A 24393-nucleotide genomic window follows, 5' to 3' on the forward strand; every position below is an offset into this window, starting at 1 on the left:
ACACATAGAAGGGCTATTCCTCCACTTGCTGGTTAATGTGGCACTGTTGTAGGTTGGCAATAGCTCCTTCTATGACTTCACATGGAGGTTGACGGATAGCAGCAGCAGGAGCGTCGTGGCCTTGATATCTGACATTGGAACTTCTTGGCTTCTAACTTATTGCTTCTTGAGTTTGTTTTCAAATGAAACAAAACAAAATCAAATAAGCCTGGTGGCTCTTCTCTTTCCCCCATTTCCTTTGACACATGGTCACGGCCCTTCACATCCATACGTGTATTTTGTCCTCTATGTTCTTCTTCATAGGCACTTTAAGTAAAATGATCACACATCCACATCTCTCTGAGACAGACATAGTTTATGCTTCATGTTAGTTATCTGTAACTTTCCCTTTCCAAAATGGCCCAATTTGTATAATGACTATGTAACTACTCACTTAGTGGTGATGTTTGGCACTTAACAATAAGACAGGCTCATGGCAAGAGAAGGCCGAAGTTGGAATGTATGCCTTACCTGTTGCTGAAAGGAAAAACGTAGGCAAGCTACTTAAACCTCTATTTTCAACTTTAGCATCTATGACAAAGAACATGACAATCATACTGGATGAACCCACATTATAGTGCTATTGTGTGGAGGAAATAAAAGCAGTTGTGTAGAGTACAGGATATATAGTGAGTCCTTATTGTAGAACTGCTGCTGTTGGCCTTCTTTCCTTTTCTCTTTTCTTCTTGTATTCATCACATTTTTCTATCTTTCCCTTTATTCTTTATTTAATTTGAGTTTTGTAATTTTAATTGGGTCATATGAACTCTAATGACAAAACAAAACAAAAAAGCAAAAACCAAGGGAGAAAATAGAGTCTTCCTGTTTTGTGTAAATGCTTCTGAGCTAGGGGATCAAAATGATATCTCAGAAAGCTCTGATGTGAAGCGGGGGCACAATTGACTTTATCTTCCATGAGCTCTGAGGGAGGGGAGACATACTAAGTCTTCCATCCCAGTGATCATTCTGTTTGTGAGGGAAGGGGGTCTTAGGTGTCTCATAAGTCATTTGTTTTGGTAAAAACTGGACATAGTGACATATGCTTCCTCCTGATTCAGTACCGAGGGAGTGGTGATGGGTTGTCTCAGAGAAACTGGCATCAGGATTCCAGATGGGAGAGGACACGGTTGAGGGAGGGTGCCATTTGTGTTTCCAGAGCTTGGTAGCAAGTCTTGATACACATGACGCCCATTCTTGTCACCATCACTGTAGTCAGGGGACCTAGAGGAAAGAGATGTAGGGGTATTGCATGTACTCAGATTTCTAGCAAGGCATCGTAGAGGTGCCTCTCTTCTGCAAGTTTCTGGTGTGCTGACTGAAGTCTCAGATGGCCAGTTTGAGCTATGTCCAGCCATTCCGTGTCCCTGCTTGTCTAGCTCCTCAGGCTGTGGAGGCTCAGGCTGTGGAGGAAGAGCATTCTGCAGAAAGCTTTCCACTTCATCTCTGGCTTGAATGCCATTCACTTCATGAATCTGGCAGTCTAACAGACTTTCAGGATTGAAACTCACATTCAAATTCTGCAGAGAAAGGGAGAAGCATTAGTGGCACTGGAAAAAGGTGTTACTATGCAACTCTACAACTGGTTCAGGAAAATTAAGAAGTTAAGGGACTTTTTCACAAAAATTTACTAAGCAATGCTAGAAAATTGCCTGATTGCTTTCCAGTTGGCTTTACTTTGGCCTGAGCTGTGATACTCCAGGTTTGAAGTAAACACTGATTGTGCACCTAACCCCAGCCCTGTGTATCTTCGTTTTATAAGGAGCCTCAGTTATGTGATACATAAAATACCAAAAGCTGAGCTTCTGTTTCCTCTTGTCTTGAATGCTCTTAGACTAAAATGTTATAAGTACTGTGTTTGTTTCTCTACCACAAGAACATACCTTTTTTGGTTTCTTACATAGTTGCTCCAGAGTTTTCTTATGATCAGGGAGACTGGGCCATACAATAGGTTTAATCCTAAAACCAGAGAGCATTCACAGATGAAACAAATGGCAGAAGGAGAAGGCACATAAATATGTCTTTCTTCTTATTTGAGGGAGATCGTAAAAAGTAGTGGCTCCACTGCTGCCAAGTAGCCACACTGCACAAATGTCTTATATTCTCTGGCCAGTATCAAGCTCTTGATTGAAGGAAGGCATAGAAAAGAGATCATTGTTATTGATCTGCTATGAACAAGACACTGTAATTATGTCAGAAAGTGCCCTAAAGTAAAGAGTGAAGTTTGCAAGGAGGTAGTATTGGTGTTGATACAGAGCTAAAATGTGACCTAGTCTTTTATGCTCAATGTTGGTATTGTCATCTTATTCACTGTCTTTGGTGGAAGTAGCTGTTCTGTTTTAATTCTAGTGGGAGTAGAGAGTATGTTCTAAATATTCAAGGAATTTATTTTATGATAGCATTTTTCAAATTAGAGGACTTTTTGTCCTAGGAATATGTGGCCCTGTGCTGAGGGCATCTTCCTAGAACCCTGTGTAATTTCACAGTGCATTGTTCTATTACAGAATAGAAGACAAAAACTTTTGTGAATTTGTGTACAGAAAGTCACAAGGTCAAATTTTCCCCACATTAGGGTGGCTAATCACTTCTGTGTCCTTTAGGAGGGGAGGCTGTGGGAAAGCATTTGGAAAATACTTCTTATAGAATTCTTATTTGGGGCAGCAAGAGCTTAGGGAGTTAACTCAGTAAATAAACTCTCTGTCATACAAGAATGAAGACCTGCATTTGGATACTTTACATGAATTTCAGGTATGTTAGCATATATCTGTAACTTGACGATGTGTGGAGTGGTGGAGATGGACAGGTACTCAGAGTTTACTGACAAGTTAGTCTCAGTCATTGACTTCCAGGTTTAGTGAAAGACCCTGTCTCAAAACACAAAGTGGAAAATGATTGAATAAAGCCATCAATATTGAGTGTTGGCTGCCTGTAGGCCAGCACAAGTGTCCATGTGTGTACATAAGAACACATACACAGATGACAGCCAGCCAGCCAGCCACACACACACACACACACACACACACACACACACACACACACACACAGAGTCTCCCTTTACATTTTTCTAGATCAGTAAGTGCAGCCTGAGTCTGCTTTTCTGGAGATCCACAAATCACCCTCTTGATCATTAACAAAAATCACCTTTTTTCCCATAGCACATAGGCTAAGATGACCAACAAAACCGTGGAGAAAAAACTCAGAATGCTGATACTTCCCAAAACAGGATCCCATCCCCCTGGAATATAAAGAAAGACCATGGTTAGCATTTAGTAAGCGTAAACTGGGGGTATGTATTCAGGGTGATTTGAGTTTACTTAGTAACACAGTCTTGTTTATTGTTTCTTAGAAACATTTCTTTGATGGACAGCAAGAGTCGTGCTGATCTGGGCGACCACGGCAAGAACATGAGCTACTTGAAGTGTAAAAATGAACTTGGGTGATGGCCTACAAACCTCTAGCCAACTGCCAATAACCACCCCAGCCCCTTGCTAAATAAGAGTTGTAGAGATAATTGTTCACCTGTTGCTGTAGCAAATTCCAGAATGAGAGTGTGAAGGTAGCACAGCAGGGATAACCTCCATCCATCAAATAGATGTAATGGGCTTTGTGCTCCTTCCTGAGACACATTATTTTCTGCCTGTTGGTATTCCCCATACCCCATAGCATCTTTATTATTCTGGAAAACTAGATGTAACAGATAAGCCATATGGGCCTGCTCACTTTCTATCAGCAAAGATATTTATTACCTAGAGGGGTCACAAAAAGATCAGCCAGGATGCCTGACAGAGGGGGAAATGGTGGGCAGGGAATTTCCACAGACATTAGTAGATCCATGAGCACTGGAGGCAATGGCATGGGGACATTCTGTTTCTCTTACCAGGAATATGTATGAGAGGGCTTGCAGTGTCCTGACCTGTGGGGTACTTACACCACTCTTCTTTGCTACACTTTGCTATATGAAGTCTTGTGTAGGGGACAGGAATCCTACTGCCTTTGCCTACCTGCATTCCTGGACTCCCGAGTTTCAAAGTTTGAAGTTTGACTCCAGTCGCTCCAGAAGCCTTTGAAGTATGAATCATTGGGGATGGATCGGACTTTGATTTCATACAGGGCTTTTGGTTGGAGCTTTCTCTGTAGGAGGGTTGTTCTTGTGTTGAATAGATGCACATGCTAGGGTGAAAACGTAAGTTAGATTACGGGATAGAAAGAGATGTGTTGACTAGATCACTCAACTCCTGTTAATACAAACTCCTTCAGTCCTGTTGGTTCTCTCTTGAGATTCTTCCACAGCTCAACTATGCAAAGGTTCAGTGGCAGAATGAGGAGCAGACTCTAAATGACATCAGGTTAAAGAGAGCACTGATTGCATGGGTGTGCACTCAGCTGAATTAGTGTCTCTCACTTTGGAGGGCATAACTCTCCCCCACCAGGCTCATAGCTATCTCTCCTGTTCCACTATCTTCTTTTTCTTTCTATCTCCTTCCAAGCACCAAGGGAAAACGAAAGGTAAGCCAATAAACAATAGTCATTGTCATCCAGAAAGACAATGTTTTACACCATGCATAATAATAATATTTTCCAACAATGTATTATTTTTTAAAAAAGATGTTAAATCAGTTTTATAGAAAAAGGCAGTACCCCATTGTTATTTATATTTTTGACTATATTAGTTGAATCTATATATTTCTTGTTTATGACAATTTTCTAAGCTCTCTGCTCATCTATCTCTTGTAATGTGAATGGTTTACTAACAATTTTATGCAGACAGGCCATCTGTTAGCAGTAATGTATAATTTAATACTAATTTTTATTTGACTTACAATTGTGTTTGTGTGTATTGACATAAATAAGTCTCCAGTGGAGGTTAAACATTTAATTTACTTTTTTTCTTTCAGAGGCAGTAAGCTGATTGTCTTGGGTTCATCTATTCATAACCCTTCTGTCTTCTACTAATGTTGCTTTCCCATTGTTAGGTGAATAATGGGAGAAAGTAGGATAAAGGTCATCCAGTTTGTGTGTGTGTGCGTGTATGTGTGTGTGTGTATGTGTGTATGTATGTGTGTGCGTGTGCATGTGCGTGCGTGTGTGTGCGAGTGTGTGTGTATATATGTGTGTGTGTATGTGTGTGCATTCATGTGTGTGTGTGTGTGTGTGTGTGTGTGTGTGTATATGTGTGTGTATGTGCGTGTTTGTGTAGAAAGTAGAGAGGAGTAACTGATGTCTTGGCCAGGAGCGTATTTCTGAAAGCTGCATGCCTCAGCACACAGCCAAGTTATGCAGATGACCTGGCTTGAGTAAAGGGGCATCCGGCATAAAGAAACATTCTATTATTTTCGAGAAAGAGGAGCCATCTTTTGGGGGAAAAGTTATCTGTTGGCACAGGGACAACTGAGGTTAAGAGAAGCCCTGGGGACATGTTGTTTCTCTCCCAGCTCATCTCCCAAACAGACCTAGACTGTCGGAACATCCAGATGACTTTACCCTCAGAGGACCATGAAGAAGGCGCCTAAATGAAGCAAATGAAGACTGAATAACAAATTGTTCCTCCTGTGACTAAAACCTTAGACATTAACATAAAAACAAAGCTGCAGATAAACCTTTTGCTCCTTCTTCTGACATCCTGCTGGCCCCAAAGTCTCAGACAAAAAAAAAATCATGGCAACTTCTTGGTTATGCTATGCAGAGCCATTATTTTTCCTGATTATCCCATGAACTGGAGGCTTTGTGTAGTGAGAAGTGGGCTTGTCCAGACCTGCATTCTTGTCTGCGTCCAACCCATAGAGACACGATGGAACTAGTTAGATGAGGGTGGGCCAAAAGACATACACCAGCTGTAGTGTGTAGGATTCTGGGGGCCTCTCTCAGTAAAAAGCAAGTTCTGAAAAGAAAACGCGATAATATTTATTTTATGAACATGATTGATCTACATTACCGTCCAGTTACTTTCTCCCTTTTCTGGGCGGTAGGCCACGTCATGCATTAATTGATAGGCATACTTCTTTTTCGAGTGAGATGTTTTAAATGTCACCAAAAAGTCATTTGCTTCTTCTCGATAAACGGTTTCTAGGTCAAAAGGAGCCTCAGGTTTAACTGGAAAGAAAAAGAAGTAAAATCTGTGCATGGAGCTAAAAAGGACATAGGTACATTTGAAAGTCTTTCTTGTATTTTTTGACATTAAAATGCAGTTACATTGTTTCCCCCTTTCCTATCCCCTCAAATCTGCCCACATGCTCTCCTTCCCTTCTTGCCAACTCATAACCTCTTTTTCATTAATTGTTGGTAACTACCCTTTTTAAAAAACCCCTCTGCTCTAATGCCCACCCCAGAGCTTTCTACTTCAGGAGCTGGTCTTTTACAAAGCCAGATCTTCCTTCTCCTTCACCTACACCCAGCTGGCATTGCCAGCCTTTCTGTGGCCGGCGTGGCCTCCTGATTGTTGTGGGGATACGAAACTGGACCAGTTCCAGTCTTAGTCCCCAAATCCTCCATGTACATTTCCCATCTTGGTCCCTTTCAATATACTGAAGTCCTATGGGAAACATAATTGGGTCAGTGTGGAGGAAGTCCTACGTGCTGCATAGGGTAGCAATAATGTGTGTGAGAAACAAACCTAGAGTGGTGTGTGTGTGTGTTGTGGTGTGTGTGTGTGTGTGTGTGTAGATATCCATAGCTATCATTTATCTATCCTATCTATCTATCTATCTATCTATCTATCTATCTATCCATCCATCCATTTATCTATCCATATCATGATCCTAGAGAATGTGTTACTACTGAGACCCAAAGTAAAAGAGTTGCAGAGATATTTCTGAGACCTCTGGCCCTCGCCTCAGATACATATAACTGTAGTGTCTGCATCCTGGCTCGCACTAACAAATTCCAGAGGGGCCTCCAGACTTTCTCTTCTGTCTGTTTCTGCTAAATTAACCTATTGCTTCATAGCCTCTGGCTGCTGCCTGCCTACCTCATAGAGTTGTTGTTAGGACACAATGTGCCACATAAGATACAGTATGGAAAGGAGAAAGTTACTGTATCATTCAGCACGAACTCAGAGAAAAATATTGCTTTTCTAGCAAACCATCTGTACCAGGCTATATGTCCATCGTTAGCCTGAGACAATTTTATCAATGTGCTGGAAACAAAGCCCTCCAGTTTTTGAGGCTAGGGATCCCTGGAGAGAGGGAAGTGGGAGAGAAAGTTGTAGGTGGTCAGAGATTTGGTTCTAGAATTTAATCAAGAACATTTAGTTTAAAGTCATGGAAATGGTAATTCAGTGAATGAGGTGTCTTCCGAGGAGCTAGGAGAAAATAAGCCTATGAGAACCATTCTTATCACCTTTGATTCTACTTGCCCAGGAGTGGGGGTACTTTCTAGGATCCCCCCCGCCCCAGAGACCCACACCACCCCTTTCACAGGGAGCTGTGCTCCACTCATTACCCTTCCCATAGGAGGTTAGTCTTGCAGCCTGCTGTGCGAGAGGAAACATGGTCTTAGATGAGCACTAGGCATTTTGAAGCTGGGGCTATGGGTGATGCAGGTGACCCCAGATGGTGCAGGCGAGCTGGGAGCGCTCCCATGACTGCAGAAGCCTGTGTGCTTAGACGGGCTTACACAAGAACGAGACGAGACTTTCACCTGACATTGCAGCATTTTCTCAGAGGATCAAAAGCTGGTTTGCTTACTCTCCAAAAGAAATACCTTTGCAATATAAATGATGAACCTATAAATACAGTGCCTTTGTGCAGTGCACAGATTTAACACTGATGTATAGAAACCTCATCTCCAAATGAGTTAAAACCAGCTTGCTTGTGCTAAAAACTCAAAGATATTGTTAGTTGGGATCCTAGCCTTACCTGCCACCCATGTGGGGCTAGCTCATGGTATTGCGTGGTCAACATGAAAGCCATCTGTTGAATATTTCCTTTCTGTGACATCTGCTCTTTCCCTGAAATATTGTTCAGACATGGGACTTCTATTTTTATTCTTTATCACCATTAAGCAAAGCTGAGGGAACTTTCTCACTTTATCTCATTTGTAGGGGCACGTCTGTTGTCTTTTCTTTTAGAGTAGTGAAAGGGATATTTAGAATAGGTGTATTCATAGCCTTTAAAACCAGCAAACATTCCCTTTATGTGATTCATTCTGAAAATTTTCCCATATACATTTCACTTGTAAATCTCCATGGGTAGAAAAAATGAAAATAGTTAACATATCATTGCATTAATTCAAATTATACTTTACCTTGAAATGTAACTGCTTTTACTTTTTATGTTTGACAAAATGCAATTATGTGTTTTCTAGGTCAAATCAATTTGGCTATGCTTCATTCCTCATTTAATCTCTTTGGAAATATAATTATATTAGAGATCATATGAGATTTACTTGTTTTTTAGCTAAATAACAATCTAATAGCATTTTAAAAACATGACTAAAATTTAACTCAGTAGATTTTGGGTGACACAGATTACCTTCCATAACCAGTAGGCATCATCTAATCAGTAAAAGACCTTAAAATCAAAGGTAGAAGTTTCTTTAAGAAAAAGTCTGAGCCAAAAATGTAATATTTCCTGTCATAAAAATTAGGACTCAATTCTTCAACATCCACACTTAACCTGCATTTATACCCTGTGGCTTATCCTAAAGATTTTGAACTTACCCCTGCCACAGTCGCATGAGTCAGTTCTAAAATTCATTATGTCTCTTATCTATGCTCCTTCCCTCACTCCCTCTCTCTCTCCCCCTCCCCTCTCTCCCTCTCTCTTTCTCTCTCATTACCTATCATCCATCTATCTACCTATCATCTATTTATCATTTATGTATTCATCCACCCATTTATCTCTCACCCATAAGTTGTCTTTCACCTGTAGAACTTGGGCAAATATGGAAAATTAAATGGTTTGTTAATTTAGCTATAGACATTTAGAATATGATATACATGTGGAGAAAATACTACAAGGCCTTCAGAAGTGAATTCAGAAAAGAAAAGACGCATGGGAAGATGATCGATAGGCCTGCTTCCGTTACACTCCTCGTATTGATGACAAACACCTCTTTCATAGCTGGGTTTCAATATTAGAGAATTTTCTCACAGTAGCAATTTATAATTCAAAGGTAAAATTTTCTTTTATTAGAAATGAGTTAGAAAAGTTGCTATTGTTTATAAGAAAGTGTTTTCATGATTTGCTTATTTTTAACAATCTGAAAGTCGAGACAGCTATCGAAGCCATGGAAACCATACCTTTATACACAATTTCTTACCTATTGTGGCTACATTTACAGTTTGGCAAGTTAAATTCCTTTTTCCAAGCTTCACACATATAATGCTGTTACCAATCAGTAAAAAATTCAGAGTCTTTATAAAATATATCTCTTGCAGCTTTTCAAAAGGCAGACATTTTTTGGCTATAAGAGCTCCACTGTAGAAACAAAAAGTTACAAGTCTTTATTCAGGTAGGAGTTTCTGTATACAATAAAATAACATTTTTATTGCACACTTTAGTTGTATGAATTCCACTTTAGTTTCTACAGGTATATAACTTGGTGAGGTAATGCTGAGGGGGAAAAAGAGCATGAATTTAAATAACATAGTCTTCTGTTCTATTAAAATTATTATATGCAAATGAGTTTGAAATAGTGGAAGCATGCTTGTGGAAATTGGGAGGAAGATCTATAGTTTTCAGAATTGATCATTGAGAAGCAAATATTTTGTTTAGGTAGTAAAGTAATTGGTGTTTCCTGGGGGAGAAATGAAAACTATTAGAACTCTAAGAACCGTTGAAACCATTCCTTCAAATAGGATTAAAGGAAATGCTAAACCAGTTGAACAGGTTTATATACACAAATCACATATATTTTGTAGAGATTTTATGTTTTGTCTTATTGTTTGAGACAGGACCTTTCTATGCAGCCATGACTAGCCCCAAACTCATTATGTAGACCAGACTGGTCTCAAACTCACAGAGATCCTCTGCAGTGCTGAAGGCATGCATCACCATGCTCATTGTCATAGGGACTTTGGCTAATAAAACTCAACAAGGCAGGTCAACAAAAGAAAGCTGAATTGAGTGGGACGGCTCATGACAATAACCTTAACATTTGAGAGACCGAAGTGGGAAGATTGCTGTGGGTTTGAGCCCAGCATGGTCTACATAGTAACTTCTACGGAACTATGGGTATAAAAATGAGAAGTTACCATCGTCAAATGTTAGAGGAGACACAATTGCATATTACGCAGATATTAAAACTATAGAAAACGCTAATGATTTGTGAGAGTAAATGTAGTTTTTGAAATGAAGACATTTTTAAAATTACAAGTTAGTAAAGCTGACTCCCCATACAAACTAAATATCTTAATAGAAATCACATTCGTATTAGCACACACCCTCACAAATAAAACTATGTGCTTAACGGCTATAGGCTTCTGAGCTCTATCAAATGGTTAAGAAAGACACAGCACCAATATTACCAAAATTCTTTCCTCAAATAGAGATGATCTATGATGTTCTGTAAAGCCAGCTTAAACTTGGTGCCCAAACCTAGCAAAATATAGGAAAGAAAACCATCCCTCCAAAGCACATACATAGGTTTGGAGAAATGACTCACTTGGTAGAGTACTTACCTAATTTGCTCAAAGTTCTACATAAACTTGGTGTGGTGGAATATACCCATAACCACAACACTCAAACCGTGGAGGGAGGAATACTCGACGTTCAAGATCATCCTCATCTACTTAGTGAGGTTGAGCCAGCATAGGAAATATAAGACAGTGTCTTAAAATGTCTACATAATGTCATTTAAAAAAATAATACTGCATTCTGTCAGGTTGGATGAGCACGACAAAACAAAACAGCCTCTATATTCAATCATCAATTGTCACAATTTATCATATTAACAACAAAACATTAAAGGTTTTATTTAATAGAAGCAGAACATGCTTTTGGATAGGATCACATATTTATTCATGATTAAAAACTCTCCAACCAATAAGAAATAGAATAAAGACACTTGTTCGAATCAATGAAATGCAATCTAAAAAGTTAATATAACGCATAGTAGTGAAAGATCAGCACGAGGGGACATTTCTCCTTACACACTCACGCTCAGCTGCACACTGGAGCTCCTCCTCAATTCATAAGAGAAGAGAAACTAACGTAAGTATGTGCAGATTTGAGAAGAAGAAATCACATTTTATTTTCAGAAAAAAACTATCAGTTTACATGGACATTTATAAAGATTTCCAATATAATTATAGGAAATAATTGAATTCATCAAGGCCATGAGAAAACAGTCAGCTGTATTTCTACGGTTAACATAAAAAATAGAAAATGAAGTTTAAAAATGGTGGTTCATTTCTGATAGTAATAGAATGATAAAAGACTTAGAAATAAAAGTTATAAAGGATATTCAAGGCCCTTGTACTAGAAATTACAAAACACCATAGAGATATTTTAAGAAATCTAAATAAGTGGAAGCTATGTTCATGTGCTGGAAAATTTACTGTGGATTAATTAGATCTTTTCCCCTAACATGTTTACATACTAGCAATCAAAAATCTTAGCAATATTTTAAACATATAGAAAACTAAAGCATCACTGAAAAAAGTGAGATAAATACAAATGACTCAGAATACATTAGTGTAGAACTATGAACTCTAATACAAACAATTTTATACATTTTAAAATATAAATATAAAGTTTAAACTATAAAAAGTGTAAAAAAAATCTTTCCAATTTCCAAAAAAGAGCACACTTATGCAGTTCACCACAGAAATCTCAGTTTCCAAGTCTTATTACACGTTCCTTATCATACACGCACAGACATACATACATTGACATACACACACACACACACACACACAGCTCACACATATGCTGAAACACACACAGACCCACACTCACACTTACACAAACATTCATACAAACTCACACACACTCGCACATCCATATACACTGGCACACACACAAAACACACATACAGACATACACATGCACACATACATATACACTGACACGCACACACACATACACACATACGGGGAGGACAGAGACAGAGATACGGATACACAATTTCTCTTCCAGACACAGACACAACACACACATATACACACACAATGCACACACACATTCGCACACACACTCACATGTATCTGATAATAGGAAGAATTTATTTTGTGTAAGCTACTAGTGTAGAGGCATTCTGCCAAGATTTATTCCCAACTGAAGTCAGCTTTTCCTCTCTTCAGAATGACTTAGCTGGGCTTCAAGAACCAAGAGTCTTTGGTGAAACAAGCCCATAAGGACACTTTTCAAAAAGAGGGAAAATAAACTTGAAGCTTGTGAAAAGAGAAGAAAACTAGTAATTTTCCTTTGATTCTGTATCATCCATTTTTATGGTGAAAGTGTATGACTTCATTATGTCTTTATTTTTTCCCTGTTACTCATTAAACCTTGCCTACTTTCTACTTTGCTGACAGTTCACTGCAGGGTCGGGGACGGGGCACTGTAACCAGCAAATGATGTCAATTGTCATTGGTTTTTGAGAAACGTGTATGGTATGCACCCATAAGTCAAGTTCCAGGTATAGGATATTTCTTTCACCCTGAAAGATTGCATTTCACATGTGTCATAGCTAACCGGATGCCTAAGGGGCAACCAGAGTTCTCACTTCTACCACACCTCAGTTTTCCAGCTGGAAGTAGTTCTCATCAATGAAAAACATTACTATTCTTTCGTATTTGATTTATATCACTCAGTCACGTGCTTAGGAATTTTATTCTAGATGGTGTTTATCGGATACCTCATCTTTATAATTACTGAGTAGCGAGTCCCTGAATGAATATGCTACAGAATTTAAATCCTTATTAGATGGCTCCTGGCCTTTGCACAGGAAGACAGATAGGTGGAGAAATTGTAAACTTATTTCTTGATACATGTTTACGAATTACAGAATATTCCTTAAACGTCCCCCCTGCCACATCTTTAGTTTTGGTGAACTGCTGTGTATCAGGAGAGGACAGTGTTTCAAAGCCCACACCCCAAGGCTCTCTGTATACATGTGTGTAGGGTTAAAGAAGTAGTAAAAGAGTAAAGAGTAAAAATTAAAAGGCAACAAAGTAAACTAAATACAAGGCAACAAGTGTGAACTGAGTGGTAAGCTCAGCAGTCTGCCAATGATGGCCTTCTCATCAAAACAGTGCTGTGGTTTGCTGTGGAGTAGTAGGGCAAGAATTGGGAGAACCAACAGTTTCTGAGCTTGGGAATCCCAGGAAATGTAGAGAAAACAGAGGCTAAATGCCTTCAGGCCAATACTGAAGACATCTTTTAAGTAACATCTGAGTGAAATATTCAGTTGTTGGTCTTGAGCCTGCAGCAGCTTTATGGAGTTTTAGGGCTCTAAGGTAGATTACAAATGATATCAGCCCAGTTCTTAAATGACGAAATTAATACGTGATGAATAATAAATAAGGGGTTCTGTGTGTTTGTCTGTGTGGGTGGAGGGTGCAGTGCGCTTCTAAGATCCCAGAACTGGCTGTGTGGAAGGGAAGCCATGCTGGGAGACTACAATAAAACAAGCCGATTACAATCACCAGCTTTGGTTTGTGCCAATGACTTTGCTTCACATAATGGGAGAAAACTTATCACCGCCAATGGTAGCATGTGTTCAGTTCCAAAAATTTATTTGGTTTCTGTGTATTGGCTGACTTAGGGATGGTTTGGGATCTATCATCCATCACAATAGCTACGCTCCTATATGTGTTTGTAAAGAGTTAAAATTTTCCTGTTTCAAATTACAATATGGTCTCAATATAAAATGTACTCTACATTTCGAACATTTTCTATAAAAAAGCATAAATGTCTCAGTATGTTATGTACATTAATTACAGGTTGAAACAATGATTTCTGACTATATCAAATTAAGTAACATGTTGTAATTACCTTCCTTTTTATTTTATTTTTGAAAAAAAAAATGGGCTGCTAGAAGTGATCGATAAGATGACCCAGTGAGTAAGACTCTGGTTTAATCTGCAGAACCCGTAAAGTGGGAGAGAGGACTGAGGATTCTTGGAGGTTGTTTCTGACCTCTACATGGGCACTGTGGCACCTGTGTTCCCTCCTCTCTCTCTCTCAATATACATACATGTATATATATATATATATATATATATATATATATATATACACACACACACACACATACATACACATACATGCGGATACTAATTATAATAAAATATAATTCAAAATATTCAAGTAGAAAATTCAAAATTACCTATGTGCTCATAGCTTTACGAATTGCACTATACTTACATTCGCCAGAACTATTCTAGGGTATGTGGGGCAAGAATATCATGGTTATTATTTAAGCAGTCTGTACATGCTTCATGGTACTGATCTTGTGTGCCGTTCCATGGGACACTGGCCCTAAGCCACATTCACAAATCTGGTTGTGAATGTAGTTAGTGACTGTTAAGGATCATTAACTTTTAATTTCATTTCCTTTTCTTTCTTCAGTCTTGTGCAGTTTAATATGGGAAATACATTTGTCTTATCAGTATAAACAGATGTCTAGATAGAAGGGGGAAATGGCAGAAAAAGAAAACACAGGAAAAGCAAACAAACAGCAGGACAGCTTGAAAGCACTGAACCATTTAGAGAGAGAGAGTACAACTTACTGTCCAGAGGACTGAATAATTAACAATACTTGATGGGTATTGCTGATAAGGACTATCACATCAGTTAGTCTATAAAAGTGACAGTCATGGGGGAAACAGTGACACATTTAAAGTTGTTTCTGTAGGTGGTGTGTATGAATAATACCAGGGCCCAGAAAATGTGGAAACAAAGTGTGATTGCTTTTGTGGAATTATTATATCTTTCGGATCTACCTACGTAATTGAAAATAAAAGAGATGGCTTAACATCAAGACAGACTAAAGTTCCTAATTTTAAAAAAGTAGTCGGAATCCTATTAGAAATGTTTTGTGCTCTCTAAGTGCAGTGCTCTGACATCCAGATCTTTAAGATGTAGGTCACTTTTTAAATACCAACAGGGAATATTTTTATGTGAATTTCACTGAGAGATGAACCACACGGTGATAGTTCTAAAAGTGACAAATAATCACCCTTGACCTTTTCTATATTTATTTTCATATGAAAATGTTCATAATGAGAGAACGAAGTACAGATGCCTACCATATGCTGGACATTCATCAGATGCAGCCCAGTTGGAGGCAATTGCTCTGATGGTGGGCTCAGTATCTCCCTGGTCATGGGTTATCTAAGCTTTGCTATTGGGATTCCATCCAAGTTACCTCTTTCCAGGGCTTTGGCTTTGTTGTTCAAGGCACCTGAACTCTGACTAGAATTTCAGTGATGAAAAAGTAAAATGTTCCCTCAGGTAATTATGTGTTATTCTGGTATGTAATCTGCAGGACCTTTCCATCCTCTTTACCCTTTCCCCACTAATCCCTACAGGAGCAGAGCCCATAATGACTATCACAATTGTGTCTGTCACAGTGAACTGGTCCATTGGTGTACTAGTAATTCATATCTATGATCTTTGTTAAGGTGACAACACCCTGGGGATCAATTAACTAAAAAATAGATAGGTGGTAGATAGACAGATAGATAGATGATAGATAATCAGATAGATAGATAGATGATAGATAGATAGATGATAATTAGATAGATAGATGATAGATAATGAGATAGATAGATGATAGATAGATAGATAGATAGATAGATAGATAGATAGATTCTCCATTTCTTGTTCAGAGAGGGCCAGTATAGGGCAGTTGTAAATGTATCATTTTTTGAGAGAAGAGACCTAGCATCTACCAATGCTCACCCATGCAGTACTTCAGAAAATATCAAATTCTGCTTCATATATTTATATTAAAAGAAAAAATGTTCTATAAAAGCTAGTTCCATTATGCAAAAGAACCAAGCAAATTCAAAACTATTTCATTACATCCTCTCAACCTAGAAGGTACATGAATGTCCTACTGAAAGTGTAGGTGCCTTGTAGAGATGGTAGTGCTCTGGTATTATTATCTGTTTGAGGTCAACATTCTGTTTCCCACTTTGTATCCTTTAAGACATATGTTAAAGCAGCCTTTTCCAAACAGAAATATCTGACCAAATGGAAAACACAAAGATGACGCTCTGGACAGACTAACATATGCCAGAAAAAAATCATAATGCTAAATGGAAGTTTATTAACAGTGGGAAAGAACATGGTTAAATATGTGAATGAAAGTAGACAAAAAGCCAGTCACAGCCTGGTCAAGTGAAGTGTGATGGGGTCTTTACTTTCATAAACACTGAGAACATTGATTGAATAAGTTTATTAGCTGATTTATCAAGCTATAGGGATGATTATGATCATCTTTATTTTTGTTTTGGTTTGAGTGTGAGATGAGTGTGTGTGTGTGTGTGTGTGTGTGTGTGTGTGTGTGTGTGTGTGTGTGTGTATGGGTGCTCATGTATGTACACACATGTGCAGGACGGTGGTCAATGTCTTCGGTCTTCCTTTATCATACTCCACTCTATACTTTTGAGACAGAGTCTCTCAATGAGCCTGAAGCCTATTGACTGGGCTAGCTTGCCAGTAAGGCTCAGGAATCCACCTACCTTCACAACCCTCCCATGGCAAACACAGCTCAGAGGTGGGATTACACATACCACACTCAGCTTTTATACAGGATCTGGGAATCCAAACTCAGGTCTGCCTGCTCACATAGCAAGCACTTACCTGAGGCGTGTCTCCAGGCCCTGTCTTCCATAAAAAGTGTGCTGTGAAAGTACAGTAACAGAGACAGACTAAGGTTGTACTATGACGTTCAATTCCAAGATGTCGTTCATCCAATGACTTCAGGAAAAAGTTATACATAGATTCAGGAAACTTCTATAAATTCAGGAAAGTCAGAATCTACAGCTTATTTGCGTTGTAGGTGGCACAGGATTGCCTTAGTCCTCACGGACCTTAAGAGACTTTTTACTACTGCAGATCTCGACATACTTTCCTCGTACGGAAACTTACAAAAAAATGAGGTCATCTGATATGAATATAGAAATAGCCACAAGTCAGAATCTCATATTTGAGTATTTTTTTTCAAATTGCTATAGATAATAACCCTTGACAACAGCAATGACTGGTAAGGGAGGGAGAGGATAAAACTCCTTGAGCTCTTTACTAATGTTCAGACCAAAATTTTTCTGTGCACTTTGGTTTCCTCTAAGGCCATATCCACCCAACTATCAATGTTGTCCTATGGGTTATTAGAAAATTTCTATTGCCTAGATTGTTTGGAATTAAACTGTTTCAAGAGGGTGAGTATTTTAGATATATACTTATACAATTATAATTTAATGTTTTCCTCCATTGCTAATTAAACATTTGATGTTTATTTGAACTCTTTACATATATTGCATTTTCTGATCACCACAACCTTCCTGTGAAATCTAGTCTCTCATTTTTTAGACGAAGAAACTGAGGAATATATAAGTTATATAAGTTGCTGCAAATCAAAAAGGTATTAAGCATTGGCATTGGGACTAGAAGCCAGGCAATAACACTGCATAATGGAATGTGAAAATAGTACACCGCCTTAAGGGACTATGCTAGGAGAAACAGCATTTATGTAAATTACTGTGAATATGGAGGGATGTAAAATCTCCAAGATGTAAAGCACCCGTTGTGTGTTTCCTTGGGAACTAACAGATAAAGTGAGCGTTGCTTGACTTTAACTTCTGGCAAACGGACAAAGCTATTTCAAGATGTGTTGAGAATTTGGAAAATTTTAGCATTTGATACTTAGGGCAGACACTCCTCTCTTTGCAGATGCTGAAAGGAGCATGGGTAAAGTCAGACAGGAGATGGAAGCCATCTTCCTCACCATATTTGAAATTCCAGATTGGTGCTGTTGGTGTCTGGGTCATCAAAACCACATGTCAGTAAATGATGGCTTCCCTCCACTTCCAGCTGGCTGTAGCACCAGAAGGAGTAATTGTCAGTTTCTGCATCTTCTAGGTCTCCTGGGAAGAACAACACATAGCTGTTAGGGAGGCAACTGAAGGCGTCAGTTGAAAATCTGAAAATCTGAAGATGTCACCTGCGTGGCAGACATGAAGAAGGGATTACATAGTTTATCTCAAGGAAGAAATTCCAAGGACACAGACAGTAAAAAAGTTTCAATGCACACACACACACACACACACACACACACACACACACACACACACACACAGACCCCCCCCCCACACACACCCCAGAAACCCAATATGTAGGTACAGAGTACAGAGTGTTCTAACTGAAAAACTTTTACTGTAGTCAAGACATAAGTTCCAGGTGCATCTAACAGTTCTACCACTGGACTAGTATGTAGGAAAATTAGAATGGGCATGGACAAACCTTTCCTTGTTTATATAAGGATTTCTTTGGTACACTTTGAAACTGTATTTAGTAGGTATTTATTTGAGGTTATATTCTCCACGTCAGCCAGGTGATGTAACATGGGCAGAGAAGACTATGCTCGGCACATGTAGAAGATGATAAATGTTAATGAATCTATCTTGAATGAGACTTTACAATGTTGAAACTATCTGTTTTGACACTGAAGTGTTTACACATTTCAAATAAGAGATCTTATATTTGTTCCCTATCAACCTAATCCAACCTTGGTTTTCACTGCTGGTCTTCAAGTTTTCCCTTTAAGTTTCTTTGCAAATGAAAGATGATAATATAACAATTTCAGCTCCAGGTTCACATTTTTATGGGATTGCTATTGTCCCTTAAAAGGGCATCATGACTGACAGTGATATTGATGCCTCCCACTGTGTGGTGATTGAAGGCATCTTATCTCACATGGTCTACTGAGGCATCTGTAACTATAACATAGTAAACTCTGAGGATGCTGAAGCTTGTGTTTACAAGGTTAGATTTTTTTCAGCTATTGTATTCTATACATATTAGTGATATGCTGGAAGAAAGTGGGAAATGGAGTTTTTGTATATGTTATCATTTTTGGAAACTGCAATTTGCCGAAGATATTATTTGATTTCCTAAGCTTAATTTTAAGGCCCATGATTAAACAGGTATTTTTGTGTTGATGAGAGGACTTCCACAGGCTCCAACCATCCAGTCTGGCAAATGTGCCAATAGCTGAGCATGCAATTTTTTTCTTCAATCAAAACAGTTGTGTTTGAACTAGCAATTCATTGGCTCTGTAACAGGTATCGTTATGGGGCACAGTTGCTCTGTGACCAAAAACATTCCTGTAAAATTGGGGAAAATCATATGCCACTGTAGGAGAATAATCTACCTGTTGTGAGTTGAGGAACTATTAACTAAGAGTAGTGTACGCAGTGGAAATGTGTGCGAATCCTCAGTGTTTGTAGCTGTTTGTAGAGTTTGTAGCTGTGCCCTGTTATTGCAGATGCCCAATGCTCACCCTCTGATGCATACATGCACATTATAGAAGCCAACAGGCAGATCCACAGCAAGTTCTCAGTAGGGGTGAGAGCTCTCTCATGAGTCTTTGGGAAATCAGTATGAAAGAGAAGATATGAGTTATTATTATGCAAATATGCATGCAATATTTGGAGTTCTTTTGAAGGTGATTACAGCCTTCAACGGAAGCTTTTGTTCCTACTTTGCTTTTGATACTACGTGGAGTGATGAGTTAATGCATAATAAATTTCATTAATATTTAAGTGAATATCTAAGCATTGAATAAAAATTATAAAATCTAGAAATTTAAAACATTTGGAATACACATTATAAGCAAGACAGTGTCATTTAGAAGACTTCTCACAGAATGATTACGTGATTAAGAGCTTGGCGTGTTTGGGCTTTTGAAGTTTCCTTTCCTTTGCTTGTTTTGATCAGCCTTGTAGTTACTAGAAGAGTAACTTTATTTTTCAACCAACAATGGCAGATTGCTTGCAAATTCCTTCAAGCACAGAGTGGAAAGCATTTTGATATGGTTATGCGATTGCACCCATTCTTAAGAATCTGAAAAATTTCCAGAATTGAAAAAGCCAAAGTGAAAGTCCACTTTTTAGCAAGAATTTTGACTTCTTTTTAGGAAATAGTATGGCCAACAGGAAGACATAGTGGTGAAGTATTACAGCAAACAGCAATAAGCTCTCATGCCCTGCGTCTGCACATGTTTAACATGTGATAATGACTCTCCCTCACAAAGTGACTCATGCTCAGTCACGCTGAAAATGCTACTCTTTTGATGATTCTCCTAATAAGAAAATGCAAGGGTTTTCCATTCTTAGTAATAACTAAGTGGCATAAATATCTCAGCTTAGGAGGCATTACTAAGGGAACTTGACATAAAAGGCCTAAGCTGAGCTATTAAGGTGATGTATACTGATATTGTCTATAAAGGAAATACACACGTATTTGGAGACAAGGTTTTACTATGCAGCTTAGGGTTGTCCTGGGACTCATGATCTTCCTGTCTCAGCCCCATGCCTCAGGATTACAGGTATATGCCACTACATCCAGTTTAGGCATGCACATATAGGCCAGGCATGGTGGTGCCTGCCTTTAATCTCATCACTCAGAAGGCAGGAAAAAAAATATATATACATACACATACCATCTTTATGTTTTGTGTGTGTATGAAAACAGCATAATTTGTAGAAACAAATTGGAAATTGGCATTCCATGTGGCTCATGTGGCTGCCAGAGACTTTTGAGCACAGTCTTGCAATTAAGGTACATATTTTTAAAGAGTCAGAATCTAAGTATTTTATGCATCCTGAAGAAAATTATGATGACCATATGATGAATTTGCTGAATATAAAAGCAATCTCATGCATTTCAAATAAGACACTTTACTCAACACTGAACTGAATTATTCACTAGCAGTCTAAAACGAATCTGTTAAAAGCTAGAGCATTTCGAAGAAATGCATTAACAAGTAACTCTTATGTTCTAGACATGAGAAATACAGTTCTGGTAAATATACAACCCTGTTGCTCCCGGCCATTAATTTATCATGGATGTCTATGGTTTTAGAGCTCCATAAATAGTTAAACAAAGCAAAGATGGTTTGGTTTTCTGGCTGGAACAGTTTTGGAAGAGATTCTCTAACAAGCACAGAGAATTTATATATTTTTTTCTGACAGCACCAGAATCCATCCACATTTATGTGCTAGATTTTGAAGGAAACACTTTGCTCCCTCACAGTTCCTGGGCGCTACAAGGCATCTGCAGTGTTGTCCTCATTCCCTCAGTCCTGGAGATCAGCCCCCACAAAATAACTGAACATGTGCTCCAGCCTGTTAAAGAACCAAGTAACCTGGCCATCTATGCGAGAGACAACCTGAAATCCTTCAAACAAGAAGTTAGAAATGACTCACCGTCCTGTGCATTGCCACTTTCTCCAGAAACAGCTTGAAGTAAACAGAAAACCATTGCAAACGCTCTACCTGGAACCATCATTCTGAGAGCGAGAAGCAAGAAGCAGTGCACTTGTGTGTGCAAGTGAATGAGCGAGGGGAACACCAAACCCAGCTCTGTGCCTACTTGACCACAGACAGGGAACTATGAGCACATCACAGAAGAAGGCGCACTTCAGAAACAGGAAGTCTGAGCAAAAGGATTGCTGTTGCAAGCAGAGGTAGAGGAAACGGAGAGAGAGATAGAGTCTAACATTTTTTTTCCTGCATCTTAGTATTCCTTGCAGCACCCAAAGTTAATTGGTTACTTTTGAGCAAGGGGGTAGAGGTCAAGTGATGGTTTAAGTGACCTCAGGGCCCAATGTAAGAGGATCACAAGGCAAAAGTCTAAGTTTGCAGTGCTCATCAGGTGGTTTTTGAGTAGACTTTTGTTTTAGGAAAATGATGCTACGATAGATTTGCCTGACTTAGGGCTGAATCCTCAAAGATCACAATGCTCAGTTCTCTGCTCTCTGAGCAGTTGCAGGTCTACATTAACTGCCATGGAGGGTGAAAGGAGCCTCTCTGATGAGGCATGAGGTTGCACTGTTCCAAGGGTGTAAGGACAAGTATCTAGATGACAATTTGATACTCTCTCTCTCTCTCTCTCTCTCTCTCTCTCTCTCTCTCTCTCTCTCTCTCTCTCTCTCTCTGTGTGTGTGTGTGTGTGTGTATGTGTGCACAGCCTTGGCTGTCCTGGACACACTTTGTACACCAGTCTGGCCTTGCATCACAGAGGTCCACCTGCTTCTGCATCTGTGGGAAAAAGGGAATGTGCCACCACACCCAGCTGATACTGTGTCTTTTTAACAAAATAAACCTAGTATGTTTTTCTTTATGGCCTATGCCATCCTCCCACCCCCTGCAAGGCATAAGTTCTTGGCCAGGTTTATAGTACTAGCCGAGAATCACTCCCTTCAAAGGCTCAGGGACTATCATGGAAGAGAAGAGGAAAGACTGAAAAGGCCAAGGGCAAGAGAAATACTGTGAAATCATCTATTCTAAAAACGAGAAGAATTCATGTGGAGGTCAGAGTGAAAGCAGGTGTGAGTGGATGCAACAGAAGGCGTCATGGCTGCCAAGGTGTTTGAGTCCATCGGAAAGTTCGGCCTGCCTTTAGCAGTTGCAGGAGGCGTGGTGAACTCTGCCTTGTATAACGTGGATGCTGGGCACAGAGCTGTCATCTTCGACCGATTCCGAGGAGTACAGGACATTGTGGTAGGAGAAGGGACTCACTTTCTCATCCCTTGGGTACAGAAACCAATTATCTTCGACTGCCGCTCTCGACCATGGAATGTACCAGTCATCACTGGCAGCAAAGACCTGCAGAACGTCAACATCACACTACGCATCCTCTTCCGGCCGGTGGCCAGCCAGCTTCCTCGTATCTACACCAGCATCGGCGAGGACTACGATGAACGGGTGCTGCCTTCTATCACCACAGAGATCCTCAAGTCGGTGGTGGCTCGCTTTGACGCTGGAGAATTGATTACCCAGCGAGAGCTGGTCTCCAGGCAGGTGAGCGATGACCTCACAGAGAGAGCGGCGACATTTGGGCTCATCCTGGATGACGTGTCCCTGACACATCTGACCTTCGGGAAGGAGTTCACAGAAGCAGTGGAAGCCAAACAGGTGGCTCAGCAGGAAGCGGAGAGGGCCAGATTTGTGGTGGAAAAGGCTGAGCAGCAGAAGAAGGCAGCCATTATCTCTGCTGAGGGCGACTCCAAGGCAGCTGAGCTGATCGCCAACTCGCTAGCCACAGCCGGTGATGGCCTGATTGAGCTGCGAAAGCTGGAAGCGGCTGAGGACATTGCAAACCAGCTCTCCCGCTTGCGCAACATCACCTACCTGCCAGCCGGGCAGTCCGTGCTCCTGAAGCTTCCCCAGTGAGGCCTCCCCTGCTTCGACTCCTCAAGCCAACCAGGCCACAGCCTCGAGCTTTCTGAATGGCGCCTACTTTCTGCCCCACCCCAGAAATCACTGTGAAATTTCATGATTGGCTTAAAGTGAAGGAAATAAAAGTAAAATCACTTCAGATCTTTAAAAAAAAATAATAATAAAATAAAATAAAAATGAGAAGATCTTTGCATTTATAATTGATTGGTTGAATATTTTGTTTTTTTGAGACAGGGTTTCTCTATGTAGCCTTGGCCCTGTTGGACTCACTTTATAGATCAGGCTGACCTCAATTCACAGTGATCCTCCTGCCTCAGCCTTCCTGAGTGCTGGGATTAAAGGCATGAGTCGCCACTCTTGGCTGAGGCTCATACTTTCATAGTAGCTGTGGTTGCCTACACAAGACTGGCACAAGATCAGGCCAGGTCAACATCCATCATGGGCAGGGTGGGGACTTGTGAGGCCCCATTCCTCCTGGCAGCTTGATAAATACCTGTGGGAGGCGGTGATAGTTTTCTCGGAAAGTGTGGCCCATGGTAGGTTGCCCAAGTGCTAGTGGACAGCCCCACACTCATGAGCACAGGAGCAGTACTCACTGGACCCTGTGGTTTATTAAGGAGATGACATGGCATGGGCAAGGAGAGTATGTGTTCCAGGGTAGGGATGGGAGGGTGGAGGGGAGTTATGTTTTAAATACATTATATACATATGTGCAACGTCTAAAAAACAGACAAATGAATAAAATGAAGATTTCATACTTCACAAATTATTAAGAGTTCATTTAAAATTGGTTACACTCAGTCTTCCAGTGTACCAAGCAGCCAATTTTCTCCTTTGTGCTCTGCACAGTCCTAGTAGGCATCTGCACCTAACTGCTCAGTAGAGAGGAGCAGGAATTATTAAATGCAAATGGAAAATTATGACCCAGGACAAAACGTGATCCTTTATCTTCGTTTGTAAGTAATTCACTGTTGGAGTTCAATGCTACCCATTTTTGTGTACTGTCT

The 24393-nt window shown here is 39.7% G+C and overlaps 2 protein-coding genes across 2 annotated transcripts; one reads left to right on the top strand and one right to left on the bottom strand.

The window, feature by feature from the left end:
- Positions 1–943: 943 nt before the first annotated feature.
- On the bottom strand, positions 944–21607 carry Il7r (interleukin 7 receptor). Its single transcript, XM_051150952.1, has 8 exons — positions 21413–21607; positions 17932–18070; positions 9295–9452; positions 5969–6126; positions 4038–4206; positions 3178–3271; positions 1920–1995; positions 944–1556 (listed from the first exon to the last, which is right to left on the bottom strand). Exons 1-8 carry the CDS (start codon positions 21492–21494, stop codon positions 1044–1046), a joined length of 1389 nt encoding a protein of 462 aa, XP_051006909.1. The 5' UTR covers positions 21495–21607; the 3' UTR covers positions 944–1043.
- A 903-nt stretch (positions 21608–22510) lies between these two features.
- LOC127193738 (prohibitin 1-like) lies at positions 22511–23535 on the top strand. Its single transcript, XM_051150955.1, has one exon. The coding sequence runs from the start codon at positions 22562–22564 to the stop codon at positions 23378–23380; it is 819 nt and encodes a 272-aa protein (XP_051006912.1). The 5' UTR covers positions 22511–22561; the 3' UTR covers positions 23381–23535.
- Positions 23536–24393: the final 858 nt, after the last annotated feature.

This window comes from Acomys russatus, chromosome 9, assembly GCF_903995435.1.
Source record: "Acomys russatus chromosome 9, mAcoRus1.1, whole genome shotgun sequence".
NCBI classification, from domain to species: domain Eukaryota; kingdom Metazoa; phylum Chordata; class Mammalia; order Rodentia; family Muridae; genus Acomys; species Acomys russatus.